The sequence below is a fragment of the Echiichthys vipera genome (assembly GCF_963691815.1).
Source record: "Echiichthys vipera genome assembly, chromosome: 16".
In the NCBI taxonomy this organism is placed as follows: domain Eukaryota; kingdom Metazoa; phylum Chordata; class Actinopteri; order Perciformes; family Trachinidae; genus Echiichthys; species Echiichthys vipera.
Window position 1 is genome coordinate 28,093,658 of NC_139841.1, and position 24,442 is coordinate 28,118,099.

A 24,442-nucleotide genomic window follows, 5' to 3' on the forward strand; every position below is an offset into this window, starting at 1 on the left:
ACTGTTGCCTAAAACAGTAAAGGGTTAAAATACGGAGGCTAAAAACACGAGGGACTAAAACATAAAAGCACAGAGGCTCAAACACAGAGATTGAAACAGTCAAAAAGGATAAAACGTGCTCTGATCAGCCAGAGGTGACCTGGGGAAGTTCCCTGTGTTCATCTGTTCCTGCACAAGTTTGAACCGGACATTAAATGTGTGTCAGTGTCTGAAACGTGCACGTGAGCAGCACGTCCACACACTTTGATTCCTCTGTGTGTTCTGAAGGCTTCAACCTCCACAGTCTCATTTACTCAACGTGGATTCATCAGAACATTCATGTTTTTAAGGTGGATTCATCAGAACATGCAGAACAAACATGTTTTTAAGGTGGATTTATGGATTCATCAGAACATTCATGTTTTTAAGGTGGATTCATCAGAACATGCAGGACATTCATGTTTTTAAGGTGGATTCATCAGAACATGCAGGACATTCATGTTTTTAAGGTGGATTCATCAGAACATGCAGAACATTCATGTTTTTAAGGTGGATTCATCAGAACATTCGTGTTTTTAAGGTGGATTCATCAGAACATGCAGAACATTCATGTTTTTAAGGTGGATTTATGGATTCATCAGAACATGCAGAACATTCATGTTTTTAAGGTGGATTCATCAGAACATGCAGAGCATTCATGTATTTAAGGTGGATTTATGGATTCATCAGAACATGCAGAACATTCATGTTTTTAAGTTGTTTTTAAGGTGGATTCATCAGAACATGCAGAACATTCATGTTTTTAAGGTGGATTCATCAGAACATGCAGAACATTCATGCTTTTAAGGTGGATTTATGGATTCATCAGAACATGCAGACATTCATGTTTTTAAGGTGGATTTATGGATTCATCAGAACATGCAGAGCATTCATGTTTTTAAGGTGGATTCATCAGAACATGCAGAACATTCATGTTTTTAAGGTGGATTCATCAGAACATGCAGAACATTCATGTTTTTAAGGTGGATTTATGGATTCATCAGAACATGCAGAACATTCATGTTTTTAAGGTGGATTTATGGATTCATCAGAACATGCAGAACATTCATGTTTTTAAGGTGGATTTATGGATTCATCAGAACATAACCTGAAATCCAAAAGCATGTCTTGATGTCGGGGGTGACGTGTGGGCGTGTGACGGTGATACCTGTCAGTAGATGTTGCACCTGTGCACCTGCAGGGTGTCACCCGTGGCTTGTTGTTGTATCGCAGCGTGTTTTATGAGCCCGTGCCTGTTTTGGACTTGACTTCCTGATCATGGGTACAATAACATGTTGTCTTGGCTGGACGCCAGGTGGAGTGGGTACGCTCGGGTCAGTGTTTGCGTGACGAGGCAGAGAGAGGTGTTGTGAAAGCTGCAGACGGAGGCTGCTGCTGTTAGGGTGTTTTCTACCTCTGCACTTTGAATTGTGTCTGTAACTCAAAGTCAAGTGTTGTGTGAGGGCTTTGTTAGTGAAGTGCAGGTGTTGGCGTGATGCTGTTTGGACTAAGGCTGCAACTAATGATGGTTATCAGTGTCAATTAACCTGCTGATTTGTTTTCTCCATTAATCCATTAGTTGTTTGGTCAATAAAGGGTCAGTTAATGGTGAAACATGTGCTCAACGTGACGTCCTTAAGGGCGCACTCCCACTGTCCATCCGTACCGTGCCCAAGCACGTTTCATGGCTAAAGTCTGGTTCCTTTGACCAGTGTGAGTGCAACCGTACCACGTCTAGGAGCGGCACGGTTGCCGTCCACGGCCCGTTTGGGAGAGGTGGGCTTTAGTAAAGCACGTTTGCACATGCACGAGCCTACGGTTCTGAGGTCATTTCCTGTGCGCCTGTTGGGACGTAGAAAAAAGGAGGAACCATGCGCGGACATTTCAAACAATGGCGGCGAAAGGTTCACGTTGGTGTGATGCGGAGGTGGAGTGTTTACTGCAGATTTGGTCGATGAAAAGATTCAAAAACAGTCGACAAGACGCACAAAAACTCCGAGGTCTACGGAAAGATCTGGAAACAAAGCCACGCATCGCCATGACGTCATCAATGCGTGTGACGTGTTACGGCGTGATGACGTATAGGCAGCAAGAAGCATTCTCCGAGGCCCAGGTAGTGTGAGTACAAACGGGCCTGGAGGGGGGGACAAGGACCCTAAAGCACGGGGCACGGTGCGAAAGGACAGTGTGAGTGCGCCCTTAGTGAACATACTTTTCATTTCTGCACGTTTACCAACATTTACGACGTCCTCCAGACCTTTTGTGCATCTATTCCTGCAGCGTCTGTTCGTCCTCTGTTACTCTGAGTCCGTCTTTCATCCCTGGCGTTAATAATATCTTGTTTTCTCATTGTTGCAAGCCGACGTTTGCCTCTCCCGGCTGCTGCTCCTCTGTGTTTAAGAGGCTATTAATTGGTAATCTCTCAGATCCCATTGAGACTCTTAATTAGTGCTTTTATTAAAGGCAGGTGCGGCACCAGGTCGACCAGTTAAGCTCGTGTATTAAGCGTGTATTCTCCAGTGAATCGCTTATTCAGGAACCATACTCTGCATCTCCAGACGTTCTTGTTGCGAGTACACATGAGCAGTGGAGTCAAAGGGTTGGTTCTGTCAATAACAGGAAGAGAAAAGTGTTTTTTCTGTTCAGGGTCAAACCATTTTACCTGCTGAGCTCTTTTCAGGAGTCATTCAATAACAATAATTAACCGCAGACATGATAATTGCTTCTCCAGCGTTAAAGGTGCTGGTATCGAGTCGGTGGGTGGTTTTAAACGCTTCTTAACAAACGTGTTTTCAATCTTCGGTTCTTCCGTCGACGGCTGAAAAAGTGTTCAACGATGACTTTTTCCTGGTTGTGTCTGAATGGTAACCGTAGATACGTGAAAACTCAAGTTAGACTCGCTTCTCTACCCCCGATACTTACCATAACCATTATATTTCAACCATCTAACCATAACCATTAGATTTCAACTCCTAACTTTAACCATCAAAACATAACAATTAGATTTCGATGCCTATCCATAACCATTAGATTTCAACTCCTAAGCTTAACCATCAAAACATAACAATTAGATTTCAACTCCTTACCTCAACCATCAAAACATAACCATTAGATTTCAATGCCTAACCTTAACCATCTAACTTTAACCATTAGATTCCAATGCCTAACAGCATCTAACATAACCATTAGATTTCTATGCCTATCCATAACCATTTAACCGTAACCATTAGATTCCAATGCCTAACCACATCTAACATAACCATTTGATTTTGATGCCTAACCTTAACCATTATATTTTAGTGCCTAACCAAACTGACAACCATTAGATTTTGATGCCTAACTTCAACCATCTCACGAGACTTTCTCAAACTTTGGGTTTCCATCTAGACACGACCCTTTTTTCTGAAACGTGTTCTTTTTAACGTTTCCTCCGAGATAACGACTCTTTTCCACAGAAGCCTTTTTGAGTCAGTCTTGATGTCCTGTATTGTCGCTTGGTAACTTGACTCGGTCCAAATAAAACCTCTTTACCCTCATCAAAGTGGGTAATTAGATCTCAGGGAGGGGTTAAACCCATCTTACAGACCTTTATAACAAGCTCAGGGAGACTACTTCCCTTCTGGAGTGCCGAGATCATCCCCTTGGGTCAGAGTTTCAACCACAGACTGTGTAATAGAGACGGACGTAGCTACCGTGACCTCACACCTTGGTTTGTGGAGCAAGGAGACAAGATGGCCGAGGTTAGAAGAGGCTCTAAGCAGCTGAACCAAGGTTTAGCCCAACCAGGGTGCAACCCAACCAAGGTGCAGCCGTATTAAGGTGCAGCCCAACCAAGTTGCAACCCAACCAAGTTGCAACCCAACCAAGGTGCAGCCGTACCAGGGTGAAACCCAACCAAGGTAGAGGCGTACCAGGGTGCAACCCAACCAGGGTGCAACCCAACTAGGGTGCAGCCATACCAGGGTGCAACCCAACCAAGGTGCAACTCAACCAAGGTGCAGCCGTATCAGGGTGCAGCCGAACAAAGTGCTGGACAAGACATTTTAAGGCGACAATGTCACAACAATTAACACAACAGACAACACCCCAAAACAAGTTCATGACTATTGTTATGTCCACAGTGCCGTAGTTATGTATCGCTAAACCTCTGCCGCGACTTTCATGTACTTCCATGCACAGTGGGAATGACAATAAAGGTAGAACGGATGACCAGCGAATGGAAGAGGAAGTCTTGACCCAGATATCTGACGGCTGCACCTGAACCCCTGAATATCGGTCATTGATCCCAGAGGCTAAACCGTTGCTGATGGTTTCCAAGATCATTTCAGCCTGAATATAAATTCTGGTGCAAGAAATGGAAATCTTGAGTATTGATGAATGCAGCGGTGAGGGATCCAGATATAATATACCACACTTTAAATAAGTTTGAAGCACGAAATAACTAGCTTGGTGAGTCCGTCCTGATCTCTGAGCTCTGTTGTGTTTTACTCTCAGATCAGTTTGGTGACGTTTTAGCAGTTTGAACCAATCAGCGTTGGTTTCTTTGGTGGATTGAAGTGAAACAGAAGAGACTGTTGAGTGTAAACAACATGGAGGCTTCCACGGATGAGATGAGCAGCTATGGAGCAAGCCGCTCACTAACTCTTTGTTCTCTGGATCCTTCTGTTGAATATGGACCGGGCTCCTGAAATTGGGCCTTTGATCCGTAAATTCACGTTAAACACAAAGGGAAAATCTCCTTTACCCACATGTTGTTTCCTTTCTGAGCTTTGCCTCCACGCTGTTAGCACGTCACACGCTTCAGTCATCTGATTGGTTGGTTTGGCCCGTATGTTGGTGACAGACAGATGGTTTATCCAATCAGAAACCAGGATTTTCACCCCTTCACAAAGATCTTTAAACCAGAGTTCAGATGGATCTGCTGAGACCATGAGAACCAGTCCATCTGGAGGAGTCCATCAGCTCCTGATTAATAGCTTTATTATCTTTTGTTTGATCTATAACGATGCAAATTACAGATTCTTCCTGGGACGTAACTTGCATTTAAATGCAGTGCAGTAAAAGTATAAAGCAGCGTGAACTAACGTTTGTCCAGACCACAGTGGAAGTCACAGCAGAGGAGCCACTGAAGAGCATTCGAGTCATTTACACGGCAGCTAATAAATGATGTAACGTGCGTTTGTTTGTCTAATTTGATTAAGTAGCAGAGGGAGTTTCTAATCATCTTTCCCGACGAGCTGCCACCCCCCCCCTCCCCCCTCCCCTCCAGCACTTCATACACACTTGAACGCCGACAGCTCCAGTCCTGAATTGATTATTGGTCTAATTGAATTTGATTAAAGCTTTATTCCAGATGCGTTCGGCAGATTCAAACTGATCCGTAGAGACCGTGACGCTGACGGAGCTGTTTGTTTCGCTGCATCACAACAGTCGACGTACGGACTCCTTCAAATCGAGCGTCAACGTTTTAATTTCATTGTAATGTTCGTGGTGATGCTGCAGGGGGAAGTTTGAACCTTTTAGGAGGCGTTCACATCAGGGACCCAGGAGGGGGGTTTACGCCAGGGGTGTCAGTGATCCAGTAAAGAGTCGCTGTGGCTGCAGGTTTTCAGTCCAACCAATCAAAAACACACCTGACTCGACTTCCTCCATCACCTGAACTGTCTTCACACAGGTGATTTGTTGGACCAGGTGTGTTTTTGATTGGTTGGAATGAAAACCTGCAGCCACAGCGACCGTTTACTGGATCACTGTGACCCCCCTGGTTTACGCGGTGAACGAATGGCTCAGTGAGGTGCAGATGCACGTAACGCAGAACCAAACTTCAGCTCCACCCTGAAACTTTGAGCTGTCGGCCGTTAGCAACAGGGGCTGACGGTGCTGACGGAGCTGACTTTACCCTGGGATGTGTAAAAGAAGTGGGTACAGAGTTGGAGGCAGAGCCGCGTTCACTCCTTCCTATAAAAGCAAAAAAGGTTCAGGAGCACCAGAGACGGCTGATTCCTGTTTAGAGCTCCGCTAACCCATCGGGCTAATCGGATAATTTATTTATTTTTTGTATGCATTTATTTATTTATATAATTTATTATGTTTCTTATTTTTATACATAAATTTTTGTAATGTATTAATTATGAATTCATTATTTTTTATTAGAATTATTATTTAGATATTTTAAAATATTGATTATTATTTATTAATAATCTATTATGTTTATTATTTCTAACTATTTTTTGTAATGTATTTATTCTAAATTAATTATTTTGTACTCTAATTATTTAAATGTTTTAAAATATTGTTTATTATTTATTATTATTAATTTCTTATGTTTGCTTATATTTATATATACCTTTCTGTAACGTATTTTTAATTGTTTTTTATATTATATTTATATTTATATTATAATTATTTAAATATTATTTGTAATATATAGTTTATTATTTGATTAATATATATATTTGTGTATATATTGGACGCACCTTTTGCCCCTGTGTCTAATAAAACCAACAACTTGGGGGGACTTAACAACTTAAAATGAAGCAATTTTTAATGTGAAATGATTAGAAAGCATGCAGTAACAATTATCACATATTTATAATTATTAAAGATGTTCTGAGCTTTTATCAGTGACTTTAATTATTTACTTTTTTCTGAATCTTCGGGGCGTTGAGAGATTTCCTGGGGTGTTTTCAGCGCACTGCCCCTTTAATCTCCTACACCGTTTCACAGCTGTCAATGGGTCCAAAGCAAACATTCAAATAGTGGCTGAGGGCTGATTGAACGCCTCCGGTGTTGTTTTTTGCCCGTCAGCGTGACGGCGGTACCTGAGACGGGAGGAGGGAGGACGAGAAGAGAGGAAGAGCTGCGGGTAAAGAAAAGGTCAGGAAGTCGAGGTCAACGCAGGCGAGGGAACGGCGTGTCTCAGACCGCAGGTACAGTCTGTGCCGCGGTGATGGAGACGCAGCTTAACCGCCTCTTTGTGTCGCTGGAAGTTGCGAGTCGGCGTCTGGAGGCCGACGCCGCCTTTTGATAGGAGGGAATTCAGGTGTAGCAGTCATGTGATCCCAGCACGAGATGTGAGGGGCGTCTGACCCAAATCTGCGAGAAGCAAAAGAAACGAGAGGAGAGGAGGAGGAGGAGGAGGAGGAGGAGGAGGAGAGGGGGGGTGTTGGGAAATGAGGACGCCGGATAAAGAAAACGATCGGCGAAGGCGTGTGGAAATATCTGGTATTGAACGTGGGCCACAGACGTGCCGGGGCGTCATTAAAGATCCTCTCAGCGGCAGAACAATCGCGCGTTAGCGGGCGATTTGAGCGGCGGCGGCGGCGTGCAGCTGAGGGGAGAGTCTGCCTCTTCACATCTCCGTTCTCTTAGATTCCTTTTGAAATCAGCGAGCTAAATTTAGCTCCCCTCCCCCCCACACCGCCGCCTCCTCCTCCTCCGAGAGGTATCAGAAGCTACAGCAGTCAGCGATAGGCTAACGTTTTGATGTGCACGGTCCACACACACACACACACACACACACACACACACAGATTAAAGTGAGTGGCTGTGAGTGGGAGGGCGCCGTGTCTTTGTGCACACAGTGTCGGCTCACGGTGATGATGAATTGTTGCCGTGCAGCAAACGAGCTCCGAGTAACCGTCTCTTTCCTCCTCAGGGCTGCCTCTTGAGGACAGTGGGGGCTCTCTAATGATCCCCCCGTTCATCCGATGAACCCCCTCAACTCCATGAAACCTTCCCTGCCTCCCACTCCACAAAGGTACACACACACACACACACACACACACACACACAGACGGACGCAGACAGACGCAGACACACACACACACTCGCGCACTGTTGTTGTGACATTAAGCTCCAGTGTCCTGAGGTGAACCAAGTGACACTCGTGGTTTGTTTTGCAGCCCAGTCATTCTCTCTCTCTCTCTCTCTCTCTCTCTCTCTCTGTCTCTCTCTCTCTCTCTCTCTCTCTCCCTCCCTCCCTCCTTCACCTTTGGGCGTTCAAATGCAGCGCTCACATTAACCACGTTTACAGCAATAAATGCTAAATGTGATGCCATGTACAGGGTTCGTACACGGGCTGTAAATCCTTAAAATGTTGTGTTTTCCAGGTTTTCTTGTGCTTGAAATTTCCTCATTGTTTCCACATTTGTCTCAAAAAATAGCTATAGAATAGAAATATGATTTAATTTTGGTGTTATGAAACATTTTTGGTGTTTATAACGTAATACCGTGTCTTTTAAAGTGATTTAAATGGATAAAATAAAGGTGAAATAGTAATTTCCAATATCTAAATGTGTTTGTAGAAATATGTGATTTACCACAAATGTAAAAGTACGAACCCTGAATTCAGAGCTGCAACAATTAGTCGGCTTAGCTATTAGGGCGCACTCCCACTGTGCCTCCGTCCCGTGCCCCAGCACGTGTCACGGCTAAAGTCTGGTTCCTTTGACCAGTGTGAGTGAAACCGTACCACGTCTAGGAGCGGCACGCTTGCCGTCCACGGTCCGTTTGGGAGAGGTGGGCTTTAGTAAAGCGCGTTTGCACGTGTACGAGCACGAGCGTGCGCACGTGTACCAGCACGAGGCCTACGGCGGTTCTGAGGTCATTTCCTGTGCGCCTGTTGGGACGTAGAAAAAAGAAGGAGGGACCATGCGCGGACATTTCAAACAATGGCGGCGAAAGGTTCATTATTATCCCTCTTATATACAATATGATATAATATAAATTATTTGCGGCCTGGCTGTCGTGCCGCGGCCCGGCTGTCGTGCCGCGGCCCGGCTGTCGTGCCGCGGCCCGGCTGTCGTGCCGCAGCGGTAGTTTCCTGTAGAGGACGTGGTTCAGCTGGAGGACACCAGGGACAACCTCGGCCGCCGGATGAATAACCCATGCTCGGGTTAATCGTCAGCGCAGCGAGGAAATGATGCAGCGGCGCCCTTTTGACTCCACGCTGATGCAAACGGCTCCTGACGCGGTGTTTTTAACCAGGCAGTGAGGAAACACGTGATGCAGTCACTGATATCTGCATGAACGTCCTCGCCGTGCCACTAACTCTGCTCCATATCCTCCTGCAGCAGCGACGGGCCCCTTCCTGAATGACCAGTCTCCTGGCAACCAGGCACCAATCAGCACCCAGGATCTCTCTTGTAGTAACCACAGTGTGGGGCGTGACCAATCCCACACACAGCCAGGTAACGCATGCCTCAGCACACGGGGACATCTCTCTCTCTCTCTCTCTCTCTCTCTTTCTCCTCCTCCTGTTCTCTCTGCTGTAACCAAACAAAGTCAGTTAATACAACATAAATGTATGTTTTACTTTACGATTAATGCTTGAAATCAAGAATTCTGGGTCTATTTAAAGGTAATTAACGAGAATAAACTGGAAATATTAGGGTAAATTACACTAACTGTGTTCACATACACACATTTGTATTCTCATCAGCAGATGTGCACGCAAATATTTGTATTAGTATATTTTTAAATGACATTTTTGACTCAATCTGAGTTCAACTTTACCCCTTACACGATGTGACGACCTGTGCACACGGGGACATCTCTCCTCTCTCTCTCTTTCTCTCTCTCTCTTTCTCCTCCCCTGTTCTCTCTGCTGTAACCAAACAAAGTCAGTTACATAAATGTATGTTTGACTTTATAGTTTATGCATGAAATCCAGAATTCTGGGTATTTATATAGAGTTAATTAACGTTAGGGTAAATACACTAACTGTGTTCACATGCAGACATTTGTATTCTCATCAGCAGTTTTGCACGCAAATATTCGTATTAGTATATTTTTAAATGACATTTTTGACTCAATCTGAGTTCAACTTTAACCCTTACACGCTGTGACGACCTGTGCACCCGGGGACATCCCTCTCTCTTTCTCTCTTTCTCTCCTCCTCCTCTTGTTCTCTCTGCTGTAACCAAACAGAGTCAGTTAATACAACATAAATGTATATTTGACTTTATAGTTTATGCATGAAATCAAGAATTTTAATAGTTTTCAGTAAAATTACATTTTTACCTTTTTACCAACACATTTGGTTAATATTCATTTATCTTGTCAGAATGTTTTTTATGGCTCAGTCTGAACGTGTTGACGGACGGACGACACCAAAAACTCTCCCGCTTCAGAGCGCCGCCATGTAGGATCGCATAGAACGCTCACTGGATTCTGATTGGTCGAGAGTTTTCACCAGTTAACAGTCATTTTTTTCACTTTTTGCTGGTGTTTTCATCTGTTTTTAATCGTTTTTGTAGTGTTTTCATCTGTATTAAGTCGTTTTTTACACTTTTTTGTGTGTTTTCATATGTTTTAATCGTTTTTGTAGTGTTTTCATCAGTTTTAAGTCGTTTTTTTCACTTTTTGTTGTATTGTGCATCCGTTTTTAGTAATTTTGTCACATTTTTGTGGTGTTTTTCATTTGTTTTTAGTCGTTTTTTTCACTTTCACTCAGTCTGAACGTGTTGAACGGACTGACGAAACAAAAAACTCTCCCGCTTCAGAGCGCCGCCATGTTGGATCGCATAGAACGCACACGGATTCTGATTGGTCGAGAGGACGTATGCGTTCAGGCTAAAAATAGGTTTGGCGCTGGTCGCGGTTTGGAAAGGAACTGCATCTTGAGACCATTTTAACAGGAAATATAGAGATTTGGCAGAAACACTGATGAAGCAGTGAAAAGGTTCTGTAAACAGCAAAGTGGCTCAAACTCACTTCTTTTAAATTTGGCTTTTATCTCGTTTTGGAAAAGAGCTCTTCATATATAGATAATCAACGTTAGGGTCATTTATATTAACTGTGTTCACATACAGACATTGGATAGACAGATGTGCACGCAAATATTTGTAATAGAATATTTTTAAATGACATTTTAACCCAATCTGAGTTCAACTTTAACCCTTACACGCTGTGACGACCTGTGTTGTGACGGCAGAGGGAACATTCAGCGATCTCTTCCTAGAGCGGTGGATAAGAGCTTTTTAAAGCTACATGTAAAATGAAACCATGTAGGTGAGAAACGACTTACAGACGGTTATGAATGGAGCAGACGTGAAGCTAAATCTAACACTGGAGAGCTGCACTCCTACGCTCCTCTGTCAGTGGGAGTGAGCTGCTCCTTCCTCACTTCTTCTCTTGTAAAGAAACATTTGTCCTCCTCGGTTCGGCTCTTCAGAGCAGATTCAACTCCTCACATACGCTCCCAAACGTATCAGAGCGCTCGTGATGAAGCGAAGGAGTGAAAGCGCGTTATTGACCTGAGGAATACCTCAGTCAGGATGGAAGAGAGCTCATGATCGGAACAATAACGGGAGCGTCTGATGAGTCGAGGTCGTCGCTGCACCAGCGTTTTAAACTCACATGAACAAAAACGTAACCTTGGACGTTTTTCCAGACCGCGGAGAAAGAGAAGAAGAAGAAGAAGGAGGAGGAAAGAAAAAGAGTCCTCTGCGCACAAAAAAGGATCATTAACATCAGGAACAGAAAAAGTCCCTGAACACAAACCAACACAGGTGGTTTTCATCACTGTGGTTTCACCGGTGCAGCTCTGGAAATCTGTAGATCTGCTTTTTCTTTCTTTTTTTATAGCGTGCGTATAGCGTATAGGTAAAGTAAGGGCGCCCTCCCACTGTGCCTCCGTCCCGTGCCCCGTGCTTTAGGGTCCTTGTCCCCCCCCTCCAGGCCCGTTTGTACTCACACTACCTGGGCCTCGGAGAATGCTTCTTGCTGCCTATACGTCATCACGCCGTTACACGTCACACGCATTGATGACGTCATGGCGATGCGTGGCTTTGTTTCCAGATCTTTCCGTAGACCTCTGAGTTTTGTGCGTCTTGTCGACTGTTTTTGAATCTTTTCATCGACCAAATCTGCAGTAAACACTCCACCTCCGCATCACACCAACGTGAACCTTTCACCGCCATTGTTTGAAATGTCCGCGCATGGTCCCTCCTTCTTTTTTCTACGTCCCAACAGGCGCACAGGAAATGACCTCAGAACCGCCGTAGGCCTCGTGCTCGTACACGTGCGCACGCTCGTGCTCGTACACGTGCAAACGTGCTTTACTAAAGCCCAGCTCTCCCAAACGGGCCGTGGACGGCAAGCGTGCCGCTCCTAGACGTGGGAGTGCGCCCTTAGAGAGAAAAGACGGACAGAGGGACAGAGAAAGTCTGGTGATTCCCATGTTTTGCAGGAAGTTACAGCAACTAGAAGTGTTAAAGGTTAAAAATGACAGATTTAATCAAGTCTTTCTGGAAACTACCCAGAAAATTATCCAAATAAAGCGTCACCAAAGAAAACACATCGACTCTCTTTGCCGTCTTTATTTCACTGTCCTTTGTGATAACGTCTCTCTCTCTCTCTCTCTCTCTCTCCTCTCTCTCTCTCTCTCTCTCTCTCTCTCTCTCTCTCTCTCTCTCTCTCTCTCTCTCTCTCTCTCTCTCTCTCTCTCTCTCTCTCTCTCTCTCTCTCTCTCTCTCTCTCTCTCTCTCTCTCATCTCTCTCTCTCTCTCTCTCTCTCTCTCTCTCTCTCTCTCTCTCTCTCTCTCTCCTCCTCCTGTAGGTGTTCGGTGCACCATGGGTCCGGGGGCGAGAGCTCCGGCGGCCACATGATGCCGGTGGCAGCCCCGGTATGGGTCCCGGCATGGCTCCCAGTTCATGGCCAGCAGTCGTACGGAGACGCCGTCTCTAAAGGCTACGGTCAGCCGGTCATGTACGGACGCCCCAGCGCCGGTTACAACCCGGCCCCCGCCTACGGTGGGAGGTGAGCTGCTTTTCTCTTCCTCAGATCCAACGCAGTCACGTTCCTTGCATGTGTGGATGTGCGTGTTTTGTGTGAGAACGTTAAATAACGACTAAATGATTCTTCTGACTTCTCGCTGAAGTCCGGACGCCAGGCTCTGTCCATGAAACAGGGTCCGTACAGGTGCTTGACATCCTTATTTTTTGGTTTCAAGGTCTGAAAAGGGCTTTAATTTTGGATAAAGTGCTCACCAATATAAATCTAAGTTCCACAGTCACGCCGGCTCTGAGCGAAATTCATAGACTGTATGAAAAATGCGCGTAGCGTCTCCGATCGTATTCGCCTCTGGGAGCTGCCATCTTGACTCCGCCTCATTTCCTCTGACCAAAAAAGAGCATGTATGTGACGTTGGGGGGGAGGGAGATACGTCCGTCTGGATGACGTTTACAGAATTAGCAACATTAGCTCCACCGTCCGGTAGCTAGGCTAACAGAACACGTTTGAGACACGCAGAGATTCAACCGGCTATGATATATTTCTCAAGTTTGGGTGAAAAACACCGGCTCCGGGGATGAAGTGCAGGCGGCGTTTCTGATCCTTGATTTAAACTGATGTTCAACACAGTCCCACGCTCACAGACTGTAAAACTCCGACCCTCACGGCCCCAATCCCCCCTATAGTGTTTGTGACATACATAGCAGGTGAGGTGGGAACGTGGGTTTGTTTGGTTTTTACCTCTTTTTTTCTTGATTTTTTAATCACGTTGCCAGTTTTAACCAACAGTTTCTCATTTTAATCGATAAACGACATTTAGGTGCGTTTTGCTTTTGTTGCGTTTTACAGTGACATACAGTTTTTCAGAATAAAATGAATATAAATGAAACAACCAATGAAATGAATGGTTTAGATTAATCGAAAGAAATCCAGTCGTCAGCGGAAGCTCTGCTCTGTTCACACATGGACTCAATCGAACACTTTAAAGTCTTTTAAACGTGAATATTTTTACCTTTTTTCTGTTTTTTCTGCTTAGTTGTGTGACTCAACTATCAGTAACTGCTGTCACACAACTAAGCAGACGCCTGAACCAGACAATAAGGTAAAAACATTCCAGTAAAGAAGCATTTTAACGCCTTTTTCAGCGAATAATTCCCAGTTTCCTGTTGCTTTGACGCTTTCTCTCGTTTGCTTTGATCGTGAAAAAAGAAAAACCACACGACTGTGATGATGGAACAGTGGTGTGTGGTCTTTGCAGCTCAGTGCTTGGTGCTATTTCTGCGTGGTTTTGCATCTCCGCATGTCAGCGTGGCTGCTCTCACCCACCGCTCTGACTCATGCTCATGACCAAACCTCTCTCTCTCTCTCCGCCCACTCATCTCCCCGTCTTCCCCCTCTTCTTCTTCTTCTCTCCCTGCAGTTACTCTGGTAACAGTGGAGGCGCCGGTCTGAGCTCCCGTCCTCCCTCAGACTTCACTCAGGCCGCCGCTGCAGCTGTTGCCGCCGCCGCCGCCACGGCAACCGCCACCGCTACAGCAACTGTTGCAGCGATTCAGGAGAAACAGCACCAGGAGATGAGCTATGGACAGGTAAACGTGTCCGTCTGTGCTGGAGCCCGGGGAGTCACTTCATTCATCTCTCGTGCAGCAGATTAAATATTATTTTTTATTAATTTGACTCGAAATCATGAGACCAGTGTTCCTGCACAGGAAGTCATATCATGAAGCCATTCAGAGGCTTAAACTGGAACAATATTCCTCTGTTTCTTAGAAAAAGGATTCAAACATTGTGCATAAGATACACACACACACTAGACACACACACACACACACACACACACACAAACACACACACACACACACACACACACAAACACAAACACACAAACACACAACGTCATGGATTCAACATGGCTAGAGTCAAATCGGAGGTGAATGACGTCTGTATTTGACCGCTGTGGGGCTCAGTTGTGTCCAAAGTCTCGTTTGATTGGATTAATTCTGGCCCTGAGTTCAGGATGAGTCCAACATTTGAAACAGGAAGAGAAGAGAGAGGGAGTCAGCGTAGAAATAGATGTTTTTTTTAACGTATATTAGGAGATAAATCCACATTTAACGCAGGGACACTGAGGTCAGGGTTCTTACAGGCTCTGGAAATTTCAATCTGGTGTTTTTATTGTTAGAAAAGTGTTTGAAATAAAGGTGATCTTAAAAACAGGCGACAGACTTTGAAACATGAAACTGTTTCCCTTTTTAATTAGGGCGCCCTCCCACTGTGCCTCCGTCCCGTGTCCCGTGCTTTAGGGTCCTTGTCCCCCCCTCCAGGCCCGTTTGTACTCACACTACCTGGGCCTCGGAGAATGCTTCTTGCTGCCTATACGTCATCACGCCGTAACACGTCACACGCATTGATGACGTCATGGCGATGCGTGGCTTTGTTTCCAGATCTTTCCGTAGACCTCTGAGTTTTTGTGCGTCTTGTCGACTGTTTTTGAATCTTTTCATCGACCAAATCTGCAGTAAACACTCCACCTCCGCATCACACCAACGTGAACCTTTCACCGCCATTGTTTGAAATGTCCGCGCATGGTCCCTCCTTCTTTTTTCTACGTCCCAACAGGCGCACAGGAAATGACCTCAGAACCGCCGTAGGCCTCGTGCTCGTACACGTGCGCACGCTCGTGCTCGTACACGTGCAAACGTGCTTTACTAAAGCCCACCTCTCCCAAACGGGCCGTGGACGGCAAGCGTGCCGCTCCTAGACGTGGTACGGTTGCACTCACACTGGTCAAAGGAACCAGACTTTAGCCGTTAAACATGCTTGGGCACGGGACGGAGGAACAGTGGGAGTGCGCCCTTAGTCACCCTTCTGTAAAGAGCTGTCATGAAAACATAATTTGGGTTGTTTAAAGCACATTAACACAAAGACCTGCAATAATCTGTATCTGCTGGATCTAAATGAGTCATTCACCACATGTGTATGGTGCTGGAAACCTCGATTGCACCTTCAAATGCTTGAAAAGTGCTTGAATTTGACTTCCTCTGTCTGACTCTGTTCACTCTGTGCACCAAACACCCGGTGAGCTTTGTTTTTTACCCCCGCTGTCGTACTTCCCTTTCCCTCTCAGATGGGTGGAGCATCCTCTTACAGCACCCAGTTCCTGTCCCATGCGGGACCCCGCGGCCCTCCAGGGATGGTCTCCTCCAGGCCCGGACCTCCGCCTCCCACCGGAGGCCTGTATCCGTCTCACCCGGCCCAGGCTCAGAAGATGCCCCAGCACGGAGGGTATCCTGGCCCACAGCAGGGGCTCAAACGGCCTTTTCATTCAGAGGTCAGTGAGCATGGACAGATGACTCGTAACACAGGCCCCGGGGCCCAGAGAGGACCCTGACTCATAACATGGACTGGAAAAAACACTAAACGATAATAAAGAGATGCTCAGTGACCACAAACATACACAAAAACAACTACAAACGATCCAAAATGACACAAAATGACGTAAAACATCTAAAAATTAGAGTCATAACCTGTACAAAGGGACTCATAATGACTCATAATAAACATAAAATGACTAAGAATAAACATAAAACCACTAAAGATAGACACAAAATGACTAAGTGACCACACAGAAGAATCAAGCATCTAAAAATAAATGCCTCAAAATGAGTAAAAAAAGATGCAAAATGACACAAAAACCACCAGAGAGATGCAAAATGACCACGTAGAAGATTCAAACATCCAAAAATATATGCATAACTAGTACTAAAGGACTCAAAATGCCTAACAATAGATGCAAAATGATTAAATATAGAAGTTAAACAGCTACAAAGGTGTTCAAAATGACTAAAAATAGCCACAAAACCACCACAGAGATACAAAACGACCACATGGATGAGTCAAACATCTAAAAATAAATGCTTAAACAGTACAAAAGCACTCAGAAAGATGCAAAATGACTAAGCTACCACACAGAAGAATCAAACATCTAAAAATAAATGCATAATGAGTACTAAAGGACTCAAAATGAGTAAAAATAGATGCAAAATGATTAAATATAGAAGTTAAACAGCTGTTATGGCATTCAAAATTACTAAAAATTGACACAAAACCACTACAGAGATGCAAAATGAGAAAAATGATGCAAAATGACTCCAAAGTAACTCAGGATGATTCTAAATAGACCCAAAACCACCACAGAGGGACGCAAAACGACTAAAAACAGATGCAAAATGACTGCAAATGGTTTCAAAACAGCACGATTTAGTACTTTTTTTAAGTTTTAGTCGTCTGTGAGGGGACGTTCAAAACACCAGAGGGTCCAGACGCACTTAATAAATCTGTGTTCTAGATGATTCTCCTCCTCAGGCTCATGTAACGACTAAAAGGACGCATGTCTGGGCTCGACTGGGTGCGTGTGCGTGTGTGCGTGTGTGTGTGTGCACGTCACGTCCACCTCTGGCGTCTGAATGTGGGGCAGTTATGTGATGTACCTGCACATGTAACAGAGGAAGGGGGTAAAAATAGACTTTATGGATTCACCAGCAGAGCGATGACTCAGCGCTGGTGTTTGCTGCAACAATAAACTCTTGCGTGTCCGTGACTGTCGTGTGTTCTGTCGTTCCAGGGGTTCCCGGTGCAGCAGTACGGCTCGGGGGGGATGTCGGGGTACCCCACCCAGCCCCTGCAGTACCCCTCCGGTCCTCAGCAGCGCTGCGCCCCCTCGCCCTCCTACCCCTCCAGTCGGATGCCTCTCATGGGGCAGTACACTTCAGGGTCACACAACCCGGCGCAGTTCCCCCCCGGAGCCGTTCAGCCCAACCCCCCACAGTTTTATAAGGTAACCCGCTTATAAGGAATAAATATAATATAATATAAATATCTAAATTAACATCATATATATAATATAAAACATCGTCTGACTGAAGCTGTTGAACTCTCGGTTTGCTGAGCGTCTGTTCCCCGTCTTGTGTTCCAGTCGGAGCCGTTCAACGGTCAGGGCAGCCTGCCGCCGTCCGGAGGAGCGGGCGGCTACAACGCCTTCACGCAGGCAGCGGTCAACGGGGTAACACGCTCTTTATGAGAACGCACCAGAGAGAGATTTACTGAGCCACGGTGGAGACGGCTTTTAATAACACTCCTCGTCCTCCTCTCTCAGCCAGGTCGGGCCGGAGTGATGCCCGGGTACCCCAGCTCGCCCATGGGAGGGAATCCCACGCCTCCGATGACGCCGGGGACGTCCATACCTCCGTACCTGTCCCCGGGCCAGGACACCAAGCCCCCTTACCTCCCACCGGACACCAAACCCAACATCAGCGCCCAGCAGGTGTCCACAGGTGAGACGTGGCTCAATACCACACTATACGACTCGATTTGACTCACTGCGGCTCGATACGACGTGATGCAGCTGGATACGACTCGAAGCGGTTCGATACGACTCAATACGGCTTGATGCGGCTCCATGCGACTCGATACAGCTCGATGCGGCTCCATGCGACTCGATACGGCTCCATGCGACTCGATACAGCTCGATGCGGCTCCATGCGACTCGATACGGCTCGATGCGGCTCAATACGGCTCCATGCGGCTCGATACGGCTCCATGCGACTCGATACGGCTCCATGCGGCTCGATACGGCTCCATGCGACTCAATACGGCTCCATGCGGCTCGATACGGCTCCATGCGACTCGATACGGCTCCATGCGACTCGATACGGCTCCATGCGACTCGATACGGCTCCATGCGACTCGATGCGGCTCGATGTGACTCCATACAACTCGATGCGGTTCGATGCGACTCAATACGCCTCCATGCGACTCGATACGCCTCCATGCGACTCAATACGCCTCCATGCGACTCGATACGCCTCCATGCGACTCCATACAACTCGATGCGACTGGATTCGGCTCGATACAACTCAATACGGCTCCATGCGACTGGATTTGATTCGATACAGCTCCATGCAACTCGATTCGACTCAATGCGGCTCCATGCGGCTCCATCCGGCTCCATGCGACTGGATTTCACTCGATTTGACTCGATACGTCTCCATGCGACTCGTTTGGACTTGATACGCCTCCATACGGCTCTATACGCCTTGATACGACTCAATGCGCTTCGATACAACTCGATGCTACTCGATTCGACTCTCTACCGCTCCATGCGACTCTATTTGGTTCGACTCGGTTCGATTCGACTCGGCTCGATTTGTAATAAATCATAATTTGGATAGAGAAATGTCTGAAACCAAGCGGACAGTTGGTCATAAGGGGAAAGACGCTGCGGTGTAAAAAGGCCCTGTTTTGTTTGGTTGCTTTGCGGTGAAGGTAACCCGAGCGACGACCTGCGGCTGACGTTCCCGGTACGAGACGGCGTGGTGCTGGAGCCGTTCAGACTGGAGCACAACCTGGCCGTCAGTAACCACGCCTTCCAGCTGAGAGACTCCGTCTACAAGACGCTCATGCTGAGGTACGGACACTTTACAGAGACACACACACACACACACACACACACGCTCCTCCTCTTCTTCTGTTTCTGTCCTGTTTTCATCGAGTGTGCGACAACTGGCGCCAGCTTTCTACACAGGAGACACACTGTGGTCTTTTGTGGTCATTTTGTGTCTCTTTGTGGTCATTTTTTGTGTCTTTGTGGTCATTTTTTGTGTCTTTGTGGTCATTTTTTGTGTCTTTGTGGTCATTTTGTGTCTCTTTGTGGTCGTTTTGTGTGTCTCTGTGGTCATTTTTTGTGTCTTTGTGGTCATTTTTTGTGTCTTTGTGGTCATTTTGTGTCTCTTTGTGGTCGTTTCGTGTGTCTCTGTGGTCATTTTGTGTGTCTTTGTGGTCATTTTGTCTGTCTTTGTGGTCGTTTTGTGTCTTTTGTGGTCATTTTGTGTCTCTTTGTGGTCATTTTGTGTCTCTTTGTAGTTGTTTTGTGTCTCTTTGTGGTCATTTTGTGTCTCTTTGTAGTTGTTTTGTGTCTCTTTGTGGTCATTTTGTGTCTCTTTGTAGTTGTTGTGTGTCTCTTTGTGTTCATTTTGTGTCTCTTTGTGTTCATTTTGTGTCTCTTTGTGGTCATTTTGTGTCTCTTTGTGGTCATTGTGTGTCTCTTTGTGGTCATTTTGTGTCTCTTTGTGGTCATTTTGCGTCTCTTTGTGGTCATTTTGCGTCTCTTTGTGGTCATTTTGCGTCTCTTTGTGGTCATTTTGTGTCTCTTTGTGGTTGTTTTGTGTCTCTTTGTGGTCATTTTGTGTCTCTTTGTGGTTGTTTTGTGTCTCTTTCTGTCGTATTGTCTCTCTTTGTGGTCGTTTTGCATGTCTTTGTGTACATTAGAGTCTCTTGCAGTGCCGTTTTGCAGGACGGGCCCGGACACTTTGGGCCCTGTGGCCTGAGCCCGATCGGCCCGTTTAATATTCCGTCCGTGTGTTTTGTGTGTGAGATCCTGCAGCACCGTTGAGTCTGCCAGAGAAGGATTTAGCATGTCCCAATACACAACATGCCAGGAACACCAGGGCGTCCGTCCGCCCGCAGCTGCCTGGATTCTGCCCCACAATCCTTTGCAACAACATTTATGAGCAAGAGGGTGAAAGTTCGAGGAGCAGCTTCTTTTATAACGGGGCTGTAACGTTAAAGTCGCTCTTCCTGAGGGATTATAGTTTGAAAATGAGGAATGTTTGATAACCCCACCCAGTGTGTGTCCCTGACGGTGGTGCTGTGTCGCCCCCCGCAGGCCTGACCTGGAGCTGCAGTTTAAGTGTTACCACCACGAGGACCGACAGATGAACACCAACTGGCCGGCCTCGGTGCAGGTGAGCGTCAGCCGCTTTCTCTCAGGGTAACTCTGGTTATTTGAGCTGCTGCAGACACTTGAACTCACAGGTTTCACCATGAATCGTCCCCAGTTCATCACTGACATCAGGACCATTGTTTTTTACATTACATGTCAGGTTTAAATATGCAAATGAGGCCTTTTGTCATGAAATATGAGCTCATTTTCATCCATTTCCAGATCATAAATGTGAACTTTTGCATAAAGTCACGTTCAAAATTCTTGTTTTCTATTTGTTGACTTATTAGAGTGAAAGGTTTTTACACATTTCTATGTTCATGGCTCCAAAAATCAGCCTAAAAACATGAATTTTCTGCATGTTTTTATGAATAAATGTTGAATAAATGAGGCTGTTTTTGCCTCTGGTGCCTTATGTGATATTTGAGGAAAACATTTATAATATTTAGAGAAACAAACGTAGAAGATTCAATAAAAGTCTGAATAATTTGAGGTTGGATGTTTTATTTTTTGACATTAGAGCAAAAGGTTTTTACACATTTCTCTCTTTCTGGCTCCATAAATCCTTAAAAACATTCATTTCTGCTGTTTTTATGAATAATAAATGTTGAGTAAATGAGGCTGTGAAGGTCGAAACCTTCAGAACACACAGAGGAATCAAAGTGTGTGGACGTGCTGCTCACGTGCACGTTTCAGACACTGACACACATTTAATGTTCGGTTCAAACCTGTGCAGGAACAGATGAACACAGGGAACTTCCCCAGGTCACCACTGACATGAACAGGGTGCTTTTGGACTCTACAAGGTTTCTGGAAGGTTCTGTTGAAACATGCAAACGAGGCATTTTGTCATGAAATATGAGCTTTTCATTTCAAAGCATTTTCATCCATTTCCAGATCATAAATGTGAACTTTTGGTTAAAAATGTTCTGTTGAAACATGCAAATGAGGCGTTATCTGTCCACGAGTTCAAGAAGATGTTGTAATATTGTGTATTCACACACACACACATATGAATAAACTGTATATTTGAGGATATGACGGAGTTTAAAAAGCTCAGCTGTCAAAAACAAGTCTTCAAAACAAGCGTAAACTGATTTAAACCTCCTGTGATTCTCAGGTGAGCGTCAATGCAACTCCTCTGTGCATCGAGCGAGGAGACAACAAGACGTCCCATAAGCCTTTGTACCTGAAGCCCGTGTGTCAGCCGGGACGCAACACCGTTCAGATCACGGTCACCGCCTGCTGCTGCGTGAGTCACCGTCCCGTCCTGTCTCAGGGCTTCGTTTCACACACTCCAACACATTAAAGGTTGTGTGTTTCATCTTTAACGGGTGTGTTTGTGTCTCTGCAGTCCCACCTGTTTGTGCTACAGCTGGTGCACCGGCCGTCCGTCAGGTCCGTGCTGCAGGGTCTGATGAAGAAGAGGCTCCTGCCGGCCGAGCACTGCATCACCAAGAGTGAGTTCACCCCCACGTCGCTCTCATTTACACGCATCTCAGGGATTTGTGTTATGTGCTTAAGTTCAATTCTGAGGTGCTCACACTTGATGCATCTTTTTGTGGTGGTTTTGCATCTATTTTTAGTCATTTTGCATTTTTTTGTGGTGGTTTTGCATCTATTTTTAGTCATTTTGCATCTTTTTGTGCTGGTTTTGCATCTGTTTTTAGTCATTTTGCATCTTTTTGTGCTGGTTTTGCATCTGTTTTTAGTCATTTTGCATCTTTTTGTGCTGGTTTTGCATCAATTTTTAGTCATTTTGCATCTGTTTGTGGTGGTTTTGCATCTATTTTTAGTCATTTTGCATCTGTTTGTGGTGTTTTGCATCTATTTTTAGTCATTTTGCATCTTTTTGTGGTGGTTTTGCATCTATTGTTAGTCATTTTGCATCTTTTTGTGCTGGTTTTGCATCTATTTTTAGTCATTTTACATCTTTTTGTGGTGGTTTTGTATCTATTTTTAGTCATTTTGCTTCTTTTTGTGCTGGTTTTGCATCTATTTTTAGTCATTTTGCATCTTTTTGTGGTGTTTTGCATCTATTTTTAGTCATTTTGCATCTTTTTGTGGTGGTTTTGCATCTATTTTTAGTCATTTTGCATCTTTTTGTGGTGGTTTTGCATCTATTTTTAGACATTTTGCATCTTTTTGTGGTGGTTTTGCATCTATTTTTAGTCATTTTGCACCTTTTTGAAGAATCTAAAGGGATAAATCTGAGATGCTGTAAATGCTGATGAAGCTATTTTTGCTTTAAAAAAATGAATTTGAAGAAATCTGAGAAGCTGCTTTACAACCCCCCGAGCCACAGGATGTTTCATGCAGCAGTAAAGTAACTGTTCTTCCTTCTTGTGCTTTTGTTTTGTTTCAGTAAAAAGAAACTTCAGCAGCGGCACCATCCCCGGGACCCCCGGGCTGAACGGAGAGGACGGCGTCGAGCAGACGGCCATCAAAGTTTCCCTCAAATGCCCGATCACGTTCAGACGCATCCAGCTGCCGGCCCGAGGTCACGACTGCAGACACATACAGGTGAGGGGTCACACACACACACACACATGCACACACACGCACACAGGCACACACAGACACACAGAGACACACACACAGAGACACACACGCACAGACACACTCACACACACACAGGCACACACACACACACACACACACCCACACACACACACACACACATATGAATGAATTCTCCCTTACTGATGTCTTTTCTTCTGCAGTGCTTCGACCTGGAGTCCTACTTGCAGCTGAATTGTGAAAGAGGGACGTGGAGATGTCCTGTGTGCAAGTACGTCCAGCTCTCAGGTCTCACTGCGTCTTTTTAGAGCAGGATCTTCTCTGAAGTAACCGGCCGTTCATGTCGTTCACAGTAAAACCGCGCTGCTCGAAGGCCTGGAGGTGGACCAGTACATGCTCGGGATCCTCGTCTACATCCAGAAGTGAGTGTTTACACGTGGAGTCCATGTCTCGATGCTTTGTGTGTGTGTGTGTGTGTGTTCAGTGAATTAAAACAAAGGTCTTCGTCCGTCAGCTCTGAGTACGAGGAGATCACCATAGACCCGGTGTGCGGTTGGAGGCCGGTGCCCGTCAAACCGGACCTGCACATAAAAGAGGAGCCCGACGGCCCGGTCCTGAAGCGCTGCCGGACCGTCAGCCCGAGCCACATGGTCCTGCCTAATGTGATGGAGATGATCGCCGCTCTGGGCCCGGCGTCGTCCCCGTACCACGGTCTGACTGCAGGGGGAAGGAACACCCCCGACTACAACAGGCCAGGTAGAGTCCACACTGAGCACAGGACCTTCAGCATCACAGAAGCATCTATTTTTAGTCATTTTGCATCTTTTTGTGGTGGTTTTGCATCTATTTTTAGACATTTTGCATCTTTTTGTGGTGGTTTTGCATCTATTTTTAGACATTTTGCATCTTTTTGTGGTGGTTTTGCATCTATTTTTAGTCATTTTGCATCTTTTTGTGTAGGTTTTGCATCTAATTTTAGATATTTTGCATATTTTCGTAGTGGTTTTGCATCTATTTTTAGTCATTTTGCATCTTTTGGTGCTGGTTTTGCATCTATTTTTAGTCATTTTGCATCTTTTGCATCCATTTTTAGGCATTTCTTGATCTTTTGTGATTTTTTGCATCTATTTTTAGTCATTTTGCATCTTTTTGTGTAGGTTTTGCATCTAATTTTAGATATTTTGCATCTTTTCGTAGTGGTTTTGCATCTATTTTTAGTGTTTTTGCATCTTTTTGTGGTGGTTTTGCATCTATTTTTAGTGTTTTTGCATCTTTTTGTGGTGGCTTTTAACTTCCATCTGTAAGGCTACAACACTTTTGACTGTTAATCCATTACTTTTAGCTAATAGTTTCAACCTTTTAGATATTTATTTACACCACATACTTAT

At 45.2% G+C, this 24,442-nt stretch overlaps 1 protein-coding gene across 1 annotated transcript in view; it reads left to right on the forward strand.

Annotated features, from left to right (window-relative positions):
* Nucleotides 1-24,442, forward strand: part of zmiz2 (zinc finger, MIZ-type containing 2) — a 34,738-nt gene that overhangs the window by 1,509 nt on the left and 8,787 nt on the right. Inside the window, exons 2-17 of the mRNA XM_083929448.1 lie at nucleotides 7,676-7,777; nucleotides 9,093-9,209; nucleotides 12,581-12,781; nucleotides 14,175-14,343; nucleotides 15,882-16,085; nucleotides 17,379-17,591; nucleotides 17,730-17,816; nucleotides 17,910-18,087; nucleotides 19,079-19,220; nucleotides 20,478-20,556; nucleotides 21,655-21,786; nucleotides 21,889-21,994; nucleotides 22,900-23,057; nucleotides 23,258-23,325; nucleotides 23,408-23,476; nucleotides 23,569-23,810. Of these exons, the coding sequence (XP_083785574.1) occupies nucleotides 12,627-12,781; nucleotides 14,175-14,343; nucleotides 15,882-16,085; nucleotides 17,379-17,591; nucleotides 17,730-17,816; nucleotides 17,910-18,087; nucleotides 19,079-19,220; nucleotides 20,478-20,556; nucleotides 21,655-21,786; nucleotides 21,889-21,994; nucleotides 22,900-23,057; nucleotides 23,258-23,325; nucleotides 23,408-23,476; nucleotides 23,569-23,810 (2,002 nt within the window). The 5' untranslated portion in view covers nucleotides 7,676-7,777; nucleotides 9,093-9,209; nucleotides 12,581-12,626. The remainder of the gene's footprint in view (nucleotides 1-7,675; nucleotides 7,778-9,092; nucleotides 9,210-12,580; nucleotides 12,782-14,174; nucleotides 14,344-15,881; nucleotides 16,086-17,378; nucleotides 17,592-17,729; nucleotides 17,817-17,909; nucleotides 18,088-19,078; nucleotides 19,221-20,477; nucleotides 20,557-21,654; nucleotides 21,787-21,888; nucleotides 21,995-22,899; nucleotides 23,058-23,257; nucleotides 23,326-23,407; nucleotides 23,477-23,568; nucleotides 23,811-24,442) is intronic.